General features: G+C 44.8%; 1 protein-coding gene across 1 annotated transcript in view; it reads right to left on the bottom strand.

Annotated features, from left to right (window-relative positions):
- Positions 1 to 7,642: 7,642 nt before the first annotated feature.
- Positions 7,643 to 15,415, bottom strand: part of psmd9 (proteasome 26S subunit, non-ATPase 9) — a 63,044-nt gene continuing 55,271 nt past the window's right edge. Inside the window, exon 6 of the mRNA XM_072495287.1 lies at positions 7,643 to 8,551. Coding sequence (XP_072351388.1) covers positions 8,524 to 8,551 — 28 coding nt within the window. The 3' untranslated portion in view covers positions 7,643 to 8,523. The remainder of the gene's footprint in view (positions 8,552 to 15,415) is intronic.

The raw sequence follows: 15,415 nt of genomic DNA, 5'->3' as shown, positions 1-15,415 counted from the left end.
CTGCCCTACTCCACCGAGGAGGTCAGAGCCATGACCAGGGATTGCCAAGTCTGCGAGGAGTGCAAACCGCACTTCTATCGGCCAGACAAGGCCCATCTGGTAAAGGCCTCCCAGCCCTTGGAGCGCCTCAGTATTGACTTCAAGGGGCCCTCCCGTCCACCAACCGCAATCTGTACTTCCTGACCATCATTGACGAGTACCCCCGCTTCCCTTTCGCTGTCCCTTGCCCCGACCTGACCTCGGCCACTAATAAAGGCCCTGCACAGCATCTTCACACTGTTCGGTTTCCCTGCATACATCCACAATGACCGGGGCACATCGTTTATGAGTGATGAGCTGCGTCAGTACCTGCTCGGTAAGGGCATCGCCTCGAGCAGGACTACCAGCTACAACCCGCAGCGCAACGGGCAGGTGGAAAGGGAGAACGCGACGGTATGGAAGACCGTCCTTCTTGCCCTCCAGTCTAGAAGTCTCCCGGTTCCCTGCTGGCAGAAGGTCCTCCCCAACGCGCTCCGCTCCATTAGGTCGCTCCTCTGCACAGCCACGAATGAGACCTCTCACAACCGCTTGTTTGTCTTCCCCAGGAAGTCCATCTCCGGGGTCCTGCTTCCATCCTGGCTGACAACTCCGGGGCCTGTCCTTCTCCGGAGGCATGTGAGGAGCCATAAGACCGACCCCCTAGTCGAGAGGGTCCAGCTGCTGCACGCAAACCCCCATTACGCCTACGTCGTGCACCCAGACGGACGGCAAGATAGTCTCCCTACGGGACCTGGTGCCCGCTGGTTCCCCTGCCAATGCGCCCCCCCACATCGCCTACCACCACCATATATAGAACATAGAACATTACAGCGCAGTACAGGCCCTTCGGCCCTCGATGTTGCGCCGACCTGTGAAACCAATCTAAAGCCCATCTACACTATTCCCTTATCATCCATATGTTTATCCAAACCGTGTCTCTTTCGCCCCCCCTGGAGCTCCTGTGTCCTCCTGCGCCTACGCCGCCCCCCGTGCCTGCACTACCCCCCACGACTTCACAGCAGCCACCCGCTACCCACTTGCCAACCACTACCCCACAACCGTCTCCGACAAGCCGGGCGGAAGCTCCGAACAACACGCTCTCGGAGTCACCATCATCGACGTCCGTGCCCGCTGCACCGCCAGAGCTGAGGAGGTCTAAAAGGATGATCCGGCCTCCAGATAGACTTGACATTTGACCCACGTCACCCCCGCCGAACTTTGTGATTTTTTAAAAAGGGGTGAATGTGGTGAAATATATTCACCAGGAGATGTGGTGCCTGTGTAACCGTTAACCTTTAAGGATTGAGCTGGAACCCCGGTGGGCTCTGCCTCTGGCTCCGCCGCCCCCGGGACGGTATATAGTCCTGCGCCCAGTGGGTGGTGCTCATTTGTACAAAAGTCACTGGCAGGCTAGTTCTGTGTAATAAAGCTTGTTCATATGGTCTCGCTGTGAATTGATGGTATATCAGAAGTGCAACTTGAGGGATTTCTATTTTGAGATAGTGGAGGCGGCGGAAGCGTTCATGAAGGCTGAAGGACTGGGACGGAGATGAGAGTTGGGACTTGGATTTGGTTTGTGGCGGCAGGGATTGTGTTTTTCTTATGGAGGGTTTTTCTACTTGATTGGGGTTTTGTTTTCTGTTTTTTTGAATGGGGGGGGGGGTGGTTTGGTTGACTTTTGTTTGCATTTGTTCACGTATGTGTTGGCATTGGGTTTATTTATTTTTTTGGTTTTGTATTCTTTAACATGAGGGAGGCGGGGGATTGTTGGGGTATGTGGGCCGGGTTGCTGAGGAGGGGGAGGGGAGAGGGTTCTGGCAAGGGTCATGGCACTAGCAAGCAGAAGTTGGCTAGCGAACAGGAGTGTGGTGGGAGCGTGCAAGGATTCCTCAGGCGATGGCAACCGTTCCTAGATTATCTCGCGGAGCGTTAGGAGGTCAGCAGCAGCAGCCCAAGGGCGGGGGGGGGGGGGGGGGGGTTCTCTTGGGGTGGCGTTTGGGTGAAGGTGGGGGGTGCTTTCCCTATTTGTGTTTTTAAATACTATATATGGGGGTTATTGTATATGGGGGAATTCCAATGTATAATTTCTGATTGTTGTGTTCTTGTTTCTTTTTGTTGAAAATTTGTTGAAAAATTTGAATAAATATATTTTTTTTAAAAAGGAGTGTGGTGGGAGGAGTGTGATGGCAGGTCAGGCAAGGGAGGCCATGGCAAGGGAGATTGCTCGGGTACGGGATAAGGCGGGGGAATTGGTGGTGGCTCCGGATCAAATTAATAAGTGTTCGAGGAGTTTTATAGGTGCTGGTATAGGTCGCAGCCACCGGAGGAGGAGCGGAAGAAGAGGGAGTTTCTGGATGGGCTGGAGTGTCCGAGGTTCGAGGTGGAAAGGGCAAGGTTGGAGGAGCCAGTGGGGGAGCAGGAGGTGAAGGTCGCAATTGAGAGGATGCAGGCAGGGAAGGCGGCGGGGCCAGATGAGTTTCCAGTTGAATTTTATAAAAAATGTAAGGTGCCGTTGATGGCGGGAATGTTTGAGGACGTGATGGGTTGGGGTCTCTTGCTGCAAACAATGGGGCAAGCTTCTATCACGCTGTTGTTAAAGCAGGACAAGGATCCGGTGGAGTGTGGATTGTATAGGCCCATATCTCTGCTGAATGTAGATGCCAAGATATTGGTAAAGGTGTTGGCGTTAAGGTTGGTTCCAGAGTGTCTCCCAAAGGCGATTGGGGAGGAACAGACGGGGTTCGTAAAGGGATGACAGTTGTCCTCGAATGTGAGGAGGTTGCTGAATGTGGTGCTTTCTCCAGTAGAGGGGAGGGAGAGGGAGGTGGTGGTGGCGTTAGATGCAGAGAAGGTATTTGATCGGGTGGGGTGGAGTTATTTGATGGCGGTTTTGGAGAAATTTGGGATTGGGCCGAAGTTTATGGCGTGGGTGCAACTGCTATAATGAGCCAATGGCGAGTGTGCTCACAAACGGTATGAATTAGGGTATTTTGCATGACACCGGGGTACGAGGCTTCATGTCCCCCCCTTCTGTTTGCATTGGCTATATAGCCCTTGGCTATTGCACTGAGGAACTCGGTGTTGTGGAAGGGGATAATGAAGAGGGGGTGGAACCTAGGGTGTCCTTATATGTAGATGATTTGTTGTATATTTCAGAGTCGAGCACATTGGTGGAGAATATAATGGGGTTGTTCCAGAGATTTGGGATGTTTTCGGAGTACAAACTGAATTTGGGGAGAAGCAAGTATTTTGTGGTCTCCCCTCTGGGAGGAGGAGCAGGAGTGGGGGGGCTGCCATCTCATTTTGGGTATTTGGGGGGTGCAGTTGGCCCTAATTTGGGCACAGCTCCAGAAATTTAATTTCACGAGTTTAATGGAGAGGGTGAAGGGGGATTTGCTGAGGTGGGACAATCTCCCTCTGTCGTTGGCGGGTCAGGTGCAGGCACTTAAGATGAATGTTTTGCCATGATGTCTGCTTTTGTTTCAGTATCTGCCGGTCTTTTTGTCGGAGGCATTTTTCAGGGGGTGGATAGGCTGATCTCATTTGTTTAGGGGGGGGGGGGGCGGGGTGGGGGGGATGTAGCCAGGATTAGGAAGGTGATACTGCAGAGAGGATGGCAGGCGGGTGTTTAGGCCTCCCAGACGTGTTGTATTATTATTGGGCGACAAATGCAGAGGTGCGGGGCTGGAGCAGGGAGGAGGGCTCTTGTAGGGGGTCGGGGTTGCGGGCGCTGGCAATGGCCGCTCCCAATGGCCACAGGGAGGTATTCGCTGAGTCTGGTGGTGGTGGCCACGTTGGAAGATTTGGAGGCAGTTTAGACAGCACTTTAGGGTGGGGGCTGGGACAGGGGAGATGCCAATTAGGGGGAATCATGGGTTTGAACCTGGGAGGAGGGATGGGAAGAGAGGAGGATCAAGGAAATGGAGGATCTGTTTCTGGGAGGGCGATTTGCAAGTTTGGAGGAGTTGGGTGAGAAGTTTGGGCTGGCGCGGAGTGAAAGTTTCAGGTATGTGCAGGTGCGGGACTTTGCGAAGAAGTCCTTTCCGACCATCCCAATAGCACCTGCTTCTCATTGTTGGAGGTGGCGCTGTCGGTTTGGGGGGGGGGGGGGGGGGGTTGTAGAGGAGGTAGTCTCTGCAATTTAAGGGAGGTTTTTGGAGGAGGACAAGATGGCCTTGGGAGGGGTTAAGGCAAGGTGGGAGGAAGAGTTGGGGGTAGTGCTGGATGAGGGTTTGTGGTGAAGTGATGTGGAGGATGAATGCCTCCATTTTGTGTGCGAGGCTGGGGCTGATACAGCTCAAGGTAGTGTACATGGCGCACCATACAAAATCAAGGTTGAGCCATCTGCTGGCTGTTTGAGGGGTGGAGGATGTCTGTGAGCGGCGTGGGAGGGGCCCAGAGAACCATGTACATGTTTTGGACCTGGCCGAAGTGGGAAAGGTTTTGGAGGACAGTGTTCAGCACCATCTCGGGGGTTTTACAGGTGGACGTGGAGCCCAGTCGTCTAGAAGCCATATTTTTTTTTCATAGAATTTACAATGCAGAAGGAGGCCATTCAGCCCATCGAGACTGCACCAGCTCTTGGAAAAAGCACCCCACCCTAGGTCAACACCTCCACCCTATCCCCATAACCCAGTAACCCCACCCAACACTAAGGGCAATTTTGGACACTAAGGACAATTTATCATGGCCAATCCACCTAACCTGCACATCTTTGGACTGAGAGGGGAAACCGGAGCACCCGGAGGAAACCCACGCACACACGGGGAGGATGAGCAGACTCCGCACAGACAGTGACTCAAGCCGGAATCAAACCTGGAGCTGTGAAGCAATTGTGCTATCCACAATGCTACCGTGCTGCCCAGGGTGTTGGACCAGCTGGAGGTGCAGGTGAGTGTGGGAGCAGATGTTTAATCCTTCACCTCGCTGATTGCTCGTAGGTGAGTCTTTTTGGAGTGGAGGTCAGCTTCTCCACCCTGTGCCTCGGCGTGGCAGGGGGACCTGCTGGAGTTTCTGACCCTGGAGAAGGTGAAGTTTGTTCTTGGGGGGGCAGCGCGGCGAGTGATGGGTTCTACAATTGCTGGGGTTTGCTTATCATGCATTTTCGGGTGTTGGTTACCATTGACTGTTGAGGGGGGTGTTCAGGGTTTTGTTTGTAAAATTGTTGGAAATTTGCTGAATAAAAATACTTTCAAAAAATAGTACATCAGAGATAATAGGATACAACAGATACCGATATCATTCTGTAGTTAAGAGACTCAATTCTCTACAAAACCATGAGGTCAATGTTACGTCTTCATTTTTTACTTGCATTTTCGTTATATGTTTTGCATTAGGCATTAACAATTTTAAAAGACAAAGTCCAATATTTGCATCTTGCACCAAGTTCTCACCAGAGCAATTAAAATCAAACAGCCAGACGAGGTGTAATCAAGTTTTGCTGAAATTGAAATGAGATAGATCTTTTATACTATTTACAGTCAAAATTAGTAGCATTTACACACTGCCTTATCACATTGAACATCTGAAGCTTCGCACGGTGATTATTTTAGGCGATATGTACGCAAACCCATTCAACTTGGCTCAGTGGTAGCACTTTCACCTTGGTCAAAAGACATCAATACCTCCTCCAGGGGCATCAATACAACAGCCTGGATTTTGCCGTAATAATGACAGCGAAACCTTTGCCGTCATTGCTCCGCTGAAACTAACAGAAACTTCTGGAGTCCGTACATGAGTAAACACTGAAATTGCAATCAGTGGTTTGATTTCTCTGTCGGGTGTACTGTTGAGGTCTCCACAAATGAAAATCTATTAGAAATATTTATACTGACAAGAACTTTTATGCTGTCATACCACTGTTTGAAAAAAAACTTTGATAAACTTGTTCTTGTTAATGAGGCTAATTTTTTTCTAATGTTTTAACAACTTCTGAAGAATCTCTCTGGCCCTAGGAAAATAATTTTTTATTTGTGCAGTCATTTTTTTCCACCAAGATTAAATTTGTATTATTTTGTAATATAGTAAAAGTTAATTTTTAAACTGCTTTGATATTTCAGCTTCTAATTAGCCAAGTCCCAATCTTTATTTCACTCTCTGTAAAACGTACCAGATAATCTGTGCATTTTACTTCCTGGTTTGCGGCAGATAACTCTTCAATTTGATTGGCTGCTTTCCCTGCTTGATGGGAGATCTCCACTTGACTTGGCGCCATATTCAAATTAACACCAGAATTGATATTTTTTTTTTAGTATATCTTCACATTCACTTTGGGGAAGTGGTGAAAGGATTCCCCAGCTGATCATCAGGCGTTGATCCACTTTACAAACGCTCCTTCCATGGCCAACAAGTCCTGGCTTGAACCTGGGGTTTGTGGTCCAGAGATAGGGACACTACCCCTGTGCCACAAGACCTAACAGTGATTCTGAGATAAAAGCAAATTATTGCAGATGCTGGAATCTGAAACAAAAACAGAAAATACGGACAATCTCAGGAGGTCTGACAGCTTCAACGGAGAGAGAAGGGAGCTAATTTTTCGAGTCTGGATGAATGTCAAAATGGTTCTGAGATCTTAGTGGATAGCTTTCTTTGAAGCCAGTAAATTCCATTTGTTTCGCTGCTGACTGCATGAAAATCAGGAGTAGTGGTGGCGCTTGGATTAGCAATCCAGAGACCCAGGGTAATGCTCTGGGGACAGGGGTTCAAAGATAGATGGTGGAATTTGAATTCAATACAAGTCTGGAACTAAGTCTAGTGATTACCATGAAACCATTGTCAATTGTCATAAAAAACACCAGCTGGTTCACGAATGCCCTTTTGGGAAGGAAATCTGCCATCCTTACCTGGTCTAGCTTACATGTGACTCCAGATCCACAGCAATGTGGTTGACTCCTGCCCTGTGAAATGGCCCAGTTCTGGGATGGGCAATAAATGCTGGCCCAGCCAGCGATGCTCACATCCTATTTGTGTTGTAGGATTCTACAGTAAGCCATATGGTAATTCTGAATAAAACTAATTTTGAATTCAAGACATATTAAGTTAAAATCATTTGTTAAATGTATTTCAGATTTATTTTTGAATTTTGTTAATTACATGTATTTACAAAAGAACTTCAAAAATATTGTAATATGATTTCAGAAATGCCACACAGGGATGAACTCTCAAATCTCTTAATGTTATCCCACCATCGAAAATGACCAATACATTATTTGAAATGATTTGTTGAGACAGGCAGCACCTTCAGAAAATTTTGAGGAATAATGATTCAGTTAGGTTGATAGTCTAGAGAAACTGTGATGTCTTCAGAGGAGTAAAGGCTAAGGAGATATTTTATAGAGGTGTTTAAAACCATGAAGGGTTTAGGTAGGGTAATCAAGAGTTTCCAATGGTACAAGGGCCAATAACTAAAGGAGACAGATTTATGGTGATTGGCAAAAGTTCCAAAGGCGATATTGGAAAAGTTTTACACAATGAGTAATTGGAATTTGGGATGGACAAAATCACATGGCAGTGGATAAGGACTCAATAATAGCCTTCAAAGGGAATTGGGTAAATATTTGAAGGAAAAAAAAATCAAAACAATTTTTACCATGAAGTGGAAAAGAATGATCAGCACAGAACCTCATCAGATTGGCATCACCACCTTTAATTCTATCAAATACATGAATTTGAAATACTTCAAACAAAACTTTTATGATAGACAACATAGTTGTCACACATGGAATTTATTTTATTCATAAACTGCTGCTATATCTGCATGGAAGTACATATCAATATTCAGCATTTTGAAAGTGTAAATATCCAAAAAATATTTCAAACAGTATAAAAAAACTAGTCAATTCAAACATTTGTGATACTCAACACATGGCAAAGTTCAATAACTGTATTTCCATTTTCTTTCCTTTAAAAATACAGCAATTTCAATTTTGTAGATCAAAGTGTTGCATAAGTATCCTGAAAAAGCTTGTCCAACTATGTTCTTGACCTATTCCCACAGCAGATATTATGCAAACAATCCTAGTAAATTGTCAAAATGCTTTAACTTTGAAGCCCATAATATCCTGAGTTGAAATCCATACGACAGGGATTAAAATTTTACCACTCATCATACTGAAATGGGGATAAGAGTTGAGGTGGGGAGAAAAGAGTGGAAATAAACAGCAACAGAAATCAATTCAATCTGTCATCCATTCTCAAATCAGCTACTGTTCTGTAGCAATGGCAAAGGCTGGGACAGTCTCAATACCGCCGCAGGAGAAGAATGATATGCTGTCAAAAACTATGAAAGGGCGTAAAATTGAATCTGAGAAAAGGGAGTAATAACAGAGAAAAACTTATACCAGAATCAAAGAAAATTCGACTTTATGTTTAAGTTAGATGAATTCAAAACCTATGACTGAAATTGGTAGCCCTAATGTTGCAACGTCCACCTTTGTTCCAATTTTCACATTACTGTAGTGTGAACATTTTGCAGTATGTGAGGATTTTCTTATGCTGGATTGAATGTTAGTTCTGCAAAGGAACAATATTACACCTGGAAAAAAGGAGAAATAAATCACGTGAGTTATATTCGACTCAAATCTTAAATGCGTTCTGTAACAAATATTACAAGATATATTACATTGCCACATATTTTGGAAATAACCAGCTATATAACACAGTGGGCTGAAGGGTCTCTTGCTGTGCTGTAAAGCTCTATGGACACTGAGACAGAAGGCAATTAAAATGCTATAAGGCTAGCTTTGAGATTATTTCCCATGAAATATAAACAAATAATTAATTCGCTAGCCTCTCTCGGATTCAATAAACACTCAAAACCCATGTGTTAGAAAGTCTTTGTTCTTCTTTGGCTATGAGCACAGGCAGATAAAAGAAACAGAGACAATGGCAGGCTCTCAGTTGGGTCTTCAAACAGAAAGCTGCAGGGGCAAGCTTTCATCAGTCTCAGAAGCAGCAAGCACCTAAGCAGTTATAGCGCTATAAGGCAAACTATCGATGTGGGGGAAGTGCATTTTGTTCATTATTGTTATAATTATGCAAAGACAAATTTACTGATTGAATTCGAGCATAACTGCTGGTCTGTTTGTTCACTTGCTGTAAAATAAAGCAATCTCACATTATTGTCAGGCCATGCCTTCCTAAATGTCCCTTTAAGTCTGCCAATAAGACTAAAAAAGCACAAGTGTGTAAGAAATATTCAAATCAGATCACCAGCAAATAAGAACATTCCTATTACCTACTTGGAATTGGGCAGGACAGGTACAAGATACTCAATTAGGATTGATCTTAGCTTTTAAAACTGAAACTTGGCAATTGAAAGAAGAAAAAAAATAGTTTTGAATGCTGTCAAAGAATCTTTAAATATTTAAATCAAAAAATAAACTTCCATTGCTACTGATTTAAGATAATTGAAAATATTTTGTGGAAAAAAATTCAAACTCATTGATATAGTTTGTTAATTACTGCTAAACAAGTTTGCTGACGACACGACCGTGGTGGGTCGGGTCTCGAACAACGATGAGTCAGAGTACAGGAGGGAGATAGAGAACCTAGTGGTATGGTGTACCAACAACAATCTCTCCCTCAGTGTCAGCAAAATTAAAGAGCTGGTCATTGACTTCAGGAAGCAAAGTATCGTCAACACCCCTGTCAGCATCAACGGGGCAGAGGTGGAGATGGTCGACAACTTCAAATTCCTAGGTGCGCACATCATCAACAATCTGTCCTGGTCCATCCATGTCGACGCTATGACCAAGAAAGCACACCAGCGCCTATACTTTCTCAGGAAACCAACAAAATTCAGCATGTCCACATTAACTCTTACCAACTTTTACAGATGCACCACTGAAAGCATCCTATCTGGCTGCATCACAGCCTGGAATGGTAAATGCTCGGCCCAAGACCGTAAGAAACTACAGAGAATCGTGAACACCGTCCAGTCCCATCACATAAACCTGCCTCATATCCATTGACTGTCTACACCTCCCGCTGACTTGGGAAAGCGGGCAGCATAATCAAAGACCCCCTCTCACCCAGCTTATTCACGCTTCCAACTTCTTCCATCGGGCAGGAGATACAAAAGTCTGAGAACGCGCGCAAACATTCAAAAACAGCTTCTTCCCCGCTGTTACCAGACTCCTAAACGACCCTCTTATGGACTGATCTGATCTCTTCACACATCTTCTCTACTGAGTAGTACTGCACTCTATGCTTCACCCGATGCCTGTGTCTATGTGTTTACATTGTGTATTTTATGTTTGCCCTATGTATTTTCTTTTCATGTACAGAATGATCTGTCTGAGCTATACTCAGAACAATACTTTTCACTGTACCTCGGTACACGTGACAATTAACTCCAATCCAAATCTAATTCAATTAACAACTCCAATCCAATCCAAATCAAATTTAGAAATCTGAATTCTTTCAATATTAAAAATGCGCCTTTAATTTCTACAAATCAATTAACAAACATATGTGATGGTATATTAAAGACACAGATAACCAATTGTCTTAAAAGAAAGGAATAGTTATGAACAGTTGCCCTTTTCCAATGAAGAGTTTGAAGGGGATTAATATAAATCCATATTTGTTTCACATTACATTCCAAAAACATTGTAGCCCCATGACCAACACAAATTTTTCATGTTTTCTTCCTCTATAGCAATAAAACTGCCCATTTAATTGCAGCACAGGAACAGAAGAAATAGAACAGGAGTAAACCACACAGCCCATTAGGTCTGCTCCACCATTCAATATGATCATGGCTGATCTTGGGCTTCAACTCCACTTTTCCTGCCTGCTCCCCATATCTCTCAATTCCCAGAGAGACTAAAAATCTGTCTATGGCAGTTAAATGCATTCAACGAATGCATTTAACAACCCTCTCGGCTAAAGAACTCCAAAGTTCCACAACCCTTAGAGTGAGGTAATTTCTCCTAATCTCAGCCCTAAATGATCAACTCCTTTTCTCGAGACTGTGCCCGTGTTTTAGATTCCCCAACTAGCAGAAACAATCTCTCAGCGTTCACCCTATCAAGCCCCTTTAGAATTTTGTAAGTTTCAATAAGATTGCCTCATTGTTCTAAATCCAAGAATATAATAATAATAATCTTTACATTAACACTTCAATTAAGTTACTGTGAAAATCCCCTAGTCGCCACACTCCGGCGCCTGTTCAGGTACATTGAGAGAGAATTCAGAATGTCCAACTCACCTAACGAGCACGTCTTTCGGGACTTCGTGGGAGGAAACCCATGCAGTCTCAAGGAGAATGTGCAGTCTCCACACAGACAGTGACCCAAGCAGGGAATCAAACCTGGGTCCCTGGCGCTGTGAAGCCGCCCAGCCCAAGTACTCAGCCTCTCATCATAGCACAACCTCCTATTGAAGGAACTAATTTAATGAACCTATGTTGTACCATCTCCAATGCAAATATATTCTTCCTTAAATGTGGAGATCAAAGATTCTTTGGTGTTGTTGTTATTCTTAAATTGAAATCGGCAATGTTTTAATTGTTGTTTCCTAATTATTCTCTGACTTTCCATTCGGTTTCCCAGAGCTAAACCCAGCCACAAATACACCAGGAGAATCAACTGTGGCTTATTTGGCAGCGCTCTTCCATCTGAATCACCAGGTCACAAGGTTCAAGACCCACTCCAGGGCTTGCGTTCAAAATCAAAGATGGCACCCTATACAGTACTGCACTGTTGGCGGTGTCACCTTTTGGATACATTCAATATAAGTGGCAGAAGGTGTAGAGGGGAAATGAAGAAAAACCTTTTTACGCAGAGGGTAGTGGGAGTCTGGAATTAGCTGCCCGAGTTCGTGGAGGAGGCAGAGACCCTAAACTCTTTTAAAAGATACCCGGATCTGCACCATAAGTGCCCTAAGCTACAGGGCTATGGAACAGGAAGGTGGGATTAGAAAAAACACCCGAGTGTTTTAGGGCTGGCATGAACAAGATGGGCCGAATGGCTTCCTGTGCTGTAACGTTTCTATGAAAAGGGCCCATATTATTCTTTCTAGATGCGGGCTCACCAAAACTCTGCACAACTGCAGCAAGGCTATTTTATTTTTATACTCCAATACCCTTGCATTAAAGGTCAACATGCCATTTGCCTTCCTAATTGCTTGCTCTATTTGCATGCTAACTTTCTGCATTCCTGGTATGAGCACAAGTCTCTTTGAACGTCAATACATTTTTTTATAAATTTAGAGTACCCAATTCATTTTTTTCCAAGTAAGGGACAATTTGACATGGCCAATCCACTTACCCTGCTCATTTTTGGGTTGTGGGGGCGAAACCCACGTAACAAGGGGAGAATGAGCAAACTCCGCACGGACAGCGACCCAGAGCCGGGATCGAACCTGGGACCTCGGCGCCGTAAGGCAGCAATGCTAACCACTGCGCCATCGTGCTGCCCTTGGGCATCAAAACTAATGAGCTTCAGATCTTTTCAAAAAATATTCTGCTTTTCTATTCTATTCTTAAATTCATTAACAGGATGTGGACGTCGCTGGTTAGGCCAGCATTTATTGCCCATCCCTAGTTGCCCTTCAGAACGTGGAGGCGAGTTGACTTCTTAAACACTGCAATCCATGAGATGTAGGTACATCCACTGTGCTGTTAGGGAGGGAGTTCCAGGATGTTGCCCCAGCGCCAGTGAAGGAACGACAATATATTTCCACGTCAGGGTGGTGAGTGACTTGGCGGGAACCTCCAGTTGGTGGGGTTCCCAAGTATCTGCTGCTCTTGTCCTTCTAGATGTTAGTGGTCGTGGGTTTGGAAGGTGCTAAGGAACCTTGGCGAGTTACTGCAATGCATCTTGTAGATGGTACACAAGGCTGCCACCGTTCGTCGGTGGTGGAGGGTTTGAATGTTTGTGGAAGGGGAAGCAATCAAGCGGGCTGCTTTGTCCTGGATGGTGTTGAGCTACTTGAGTGTTGTTGGAGCTGAACTCATCCAGGCAAGTGTAGAGTATTCCATTACACTCCTGACTTGTGCCTTGTAGATGATGGACAGGCTTTTTTTGGGGGCGGGGGTGGTAGTTAGAAGGTGAGTTACTTGCCGTAGGATTCCTAGCCTTTGACCTGCCCTGTATGGCTAGTCCAGTTCAGTTTCTGATTAATGGTAACCCCCAGGATGTTGATTGTGGGGATTTAGCGATGGGGGATTTAATGTCAAGGGGAGGTGGTTAGATCCTCTATTGTAGGAGATGGTCATTGCTTGGCACTTGTCAGCCCAAGCCTGAATATTGTCCAGGTCTTGCTGCATTTGGACATGGACTGCTTCATTATATGAGGAGAATTTTTATGATCAAAGTGTACAACTTCACACCATCTTGTTGTCCACTCAATTTGTCTATATCGTTTTGCAGCCTCTGTGTCCTCCCCATAGCTTACCTTTCCACCTAGCTTGGTAGCATCAACAAACTTAGATACATTATTCATTGTCTCCTCATCCAAGTCATTAATATAAATTGTAAATAATAGTCCCCAGCAATAATCCTTGCAACTCTCTACTATTCACTGCTTGCCAATTTGAAAAAGTCCTGTTTATCCCCACTCTCTGTTACCAATCTTCTATCTATGTTAATCTATTGCCCCCTAGCTCCATGAACCCTTATCTTGCCTATTAATCTTTTGTGTGGCACGTTATCAAATGCCTTTTGAAAATCCAGGTATACTACATCTACTGGTTTCTCTATCTGCCCTACTAGTTACATCCTAATAAAGCTCTAATAAAGTTGTCAAACTGGATTTACCAATTGTTGACATGTTGACTTGTTCTAATCATACTTTTAAAGTATGTTTATTAAGATTTTACATATTAACTAATAAACAACAAAAACACAGGAATGCAAATAATACAACCAAAACAAGGAAAAAGTAAGTTGAACATTATATCTAAAACCCCCAACAGCTGATGGTGCCTCGATCTTTGAAAAAGGGAATAAACGGTTGCCATCTCAGGTAGAATCTTTGCACTGAAACCATGATGGTGAATGTATTTTTTTCTAAATGCAAAAAGGACACCAAGTCCCCTAACCAGCAAGAGGCACCATGTGGGACAAGAGTCTCCAACCCAACAGTAGCCGCCTCTGGCTCTCAGAGAGTTGAAAGCGATAACGTCCGCCTCTACCCCAGAGTGAATCGCCAGTGACTCCAAAACCCCAAATATGGCCACCAGCAGATGTAGGAGTAATTCCAAACAGAGAATCTCAGACATGGTACTAAAAAAGGAAGCCCAGAATCTAGCGAGTCTGGGGCAGGACCAAAACATTTGTGCATGATCAGCGGGGGCAAGCAAACAGCGCTCACATTCGTTTTCAACATTCGGAAAAAAACCACTCATCCTTGCCTTGGTCAACTGCATCCTATGTAGCACCTTGAACTGAATTAGGCTCAACCGAGCAAAATCCTGAATTGAATTCGGAACAACTGGGGCAAAATCCTGGAACTCTCTCCCTAACAGCACAGTTAGTGTATCTACATGTCAAGCACTGCAGCAGTTCAAGAGGCAACTCACCACCACCTTCAAGGGCAATTAGGGATGGGCAATAACTGTTGGCCTAACTGGCAATGCCCATATCCCATAAATTAATTTTTAAAACGAGCACATTAGGACGTGGAGTTGACCATGTAGAGAGCCTCTCTCCAATCCTCGCTGGTGAGTATAGGGCCCAGTTCAATTTTGCCCTTACCTTGTTTAGTGGGAGGAATTAGACAAAAGAATTTGGCCCTATAGCCCGAGATAAACCCCCACCTGGCTGTGGCGAGGACAGCATATTTTTAATGAAGGAGGAGCCAGAGGAAAGGAAGGAAACGCCGTATGAGAGAAATTGCGGGCTTGAAAGTAGCAAGAAAGACTAGAGTTGGGTAGGTGAAATTTGTCTATAACTCCCTAAAGCTGGCAAACCTCACCTCCACGAACAGGTCACCAAAGTGTTCAAGCCCCTTCAATTTCCACAAGTTAAATGTTGAGTCCAGCCCAGAAGGTATGAAAAGGTGATTGTTACAGATTGGGGCCAGTGGGGACAAATAAAGGAGTTTAAAATGCTGTCTGAACTGTTTCCAGATTCTCTAAGAGAGGAGACCGCCACTGGGTTTGAGGAGAATCTAGCGGGAGAAAAGGTAAATGGTGCAGTAACTATGGCTGAGAGAGTGGATGTAGTCCAAGAGACAGCCTCCATTTGGTCCCAGATTGAAACAGTATCACGGACCCACAATAGGATTATTTTTGAATATTAGCAGCTCAGTAATAAAACAAAAAATTTGGGAGGATCAAATCTATCCCTCTGGAGTTCAACGCTGCAAATTCTAGGACTCTTATCTACCCAAATAAAGACATATCAATTTATTTGGGCAGAATGGCAGCACGGTGGTTAGCACCATTGCT

The sequence above is a fragment of the Scyliorhinus torazame genome, chromosome 1 (genome assembly GCF_047496885.1).
Source record: "Scyliorhinus torazame isolate Kashiwa2021f chromosome 1, sScyTor2.1, whole genome shotgun sequence".
Taxonomy (NCBI): domain Eukaryota; kingdom Metazoa; phylum Chordata; class Chondrichthyes; order Carcharhiniformes; family Scyliorhinidae; genus Scyliorhinus; species Scyliorhinus torazame.
The sequence above is the reverse complement of the archived record's forward strand: the minus strand, read 5'-3'. Positions and strand labels throughout refer to the sequence as shown.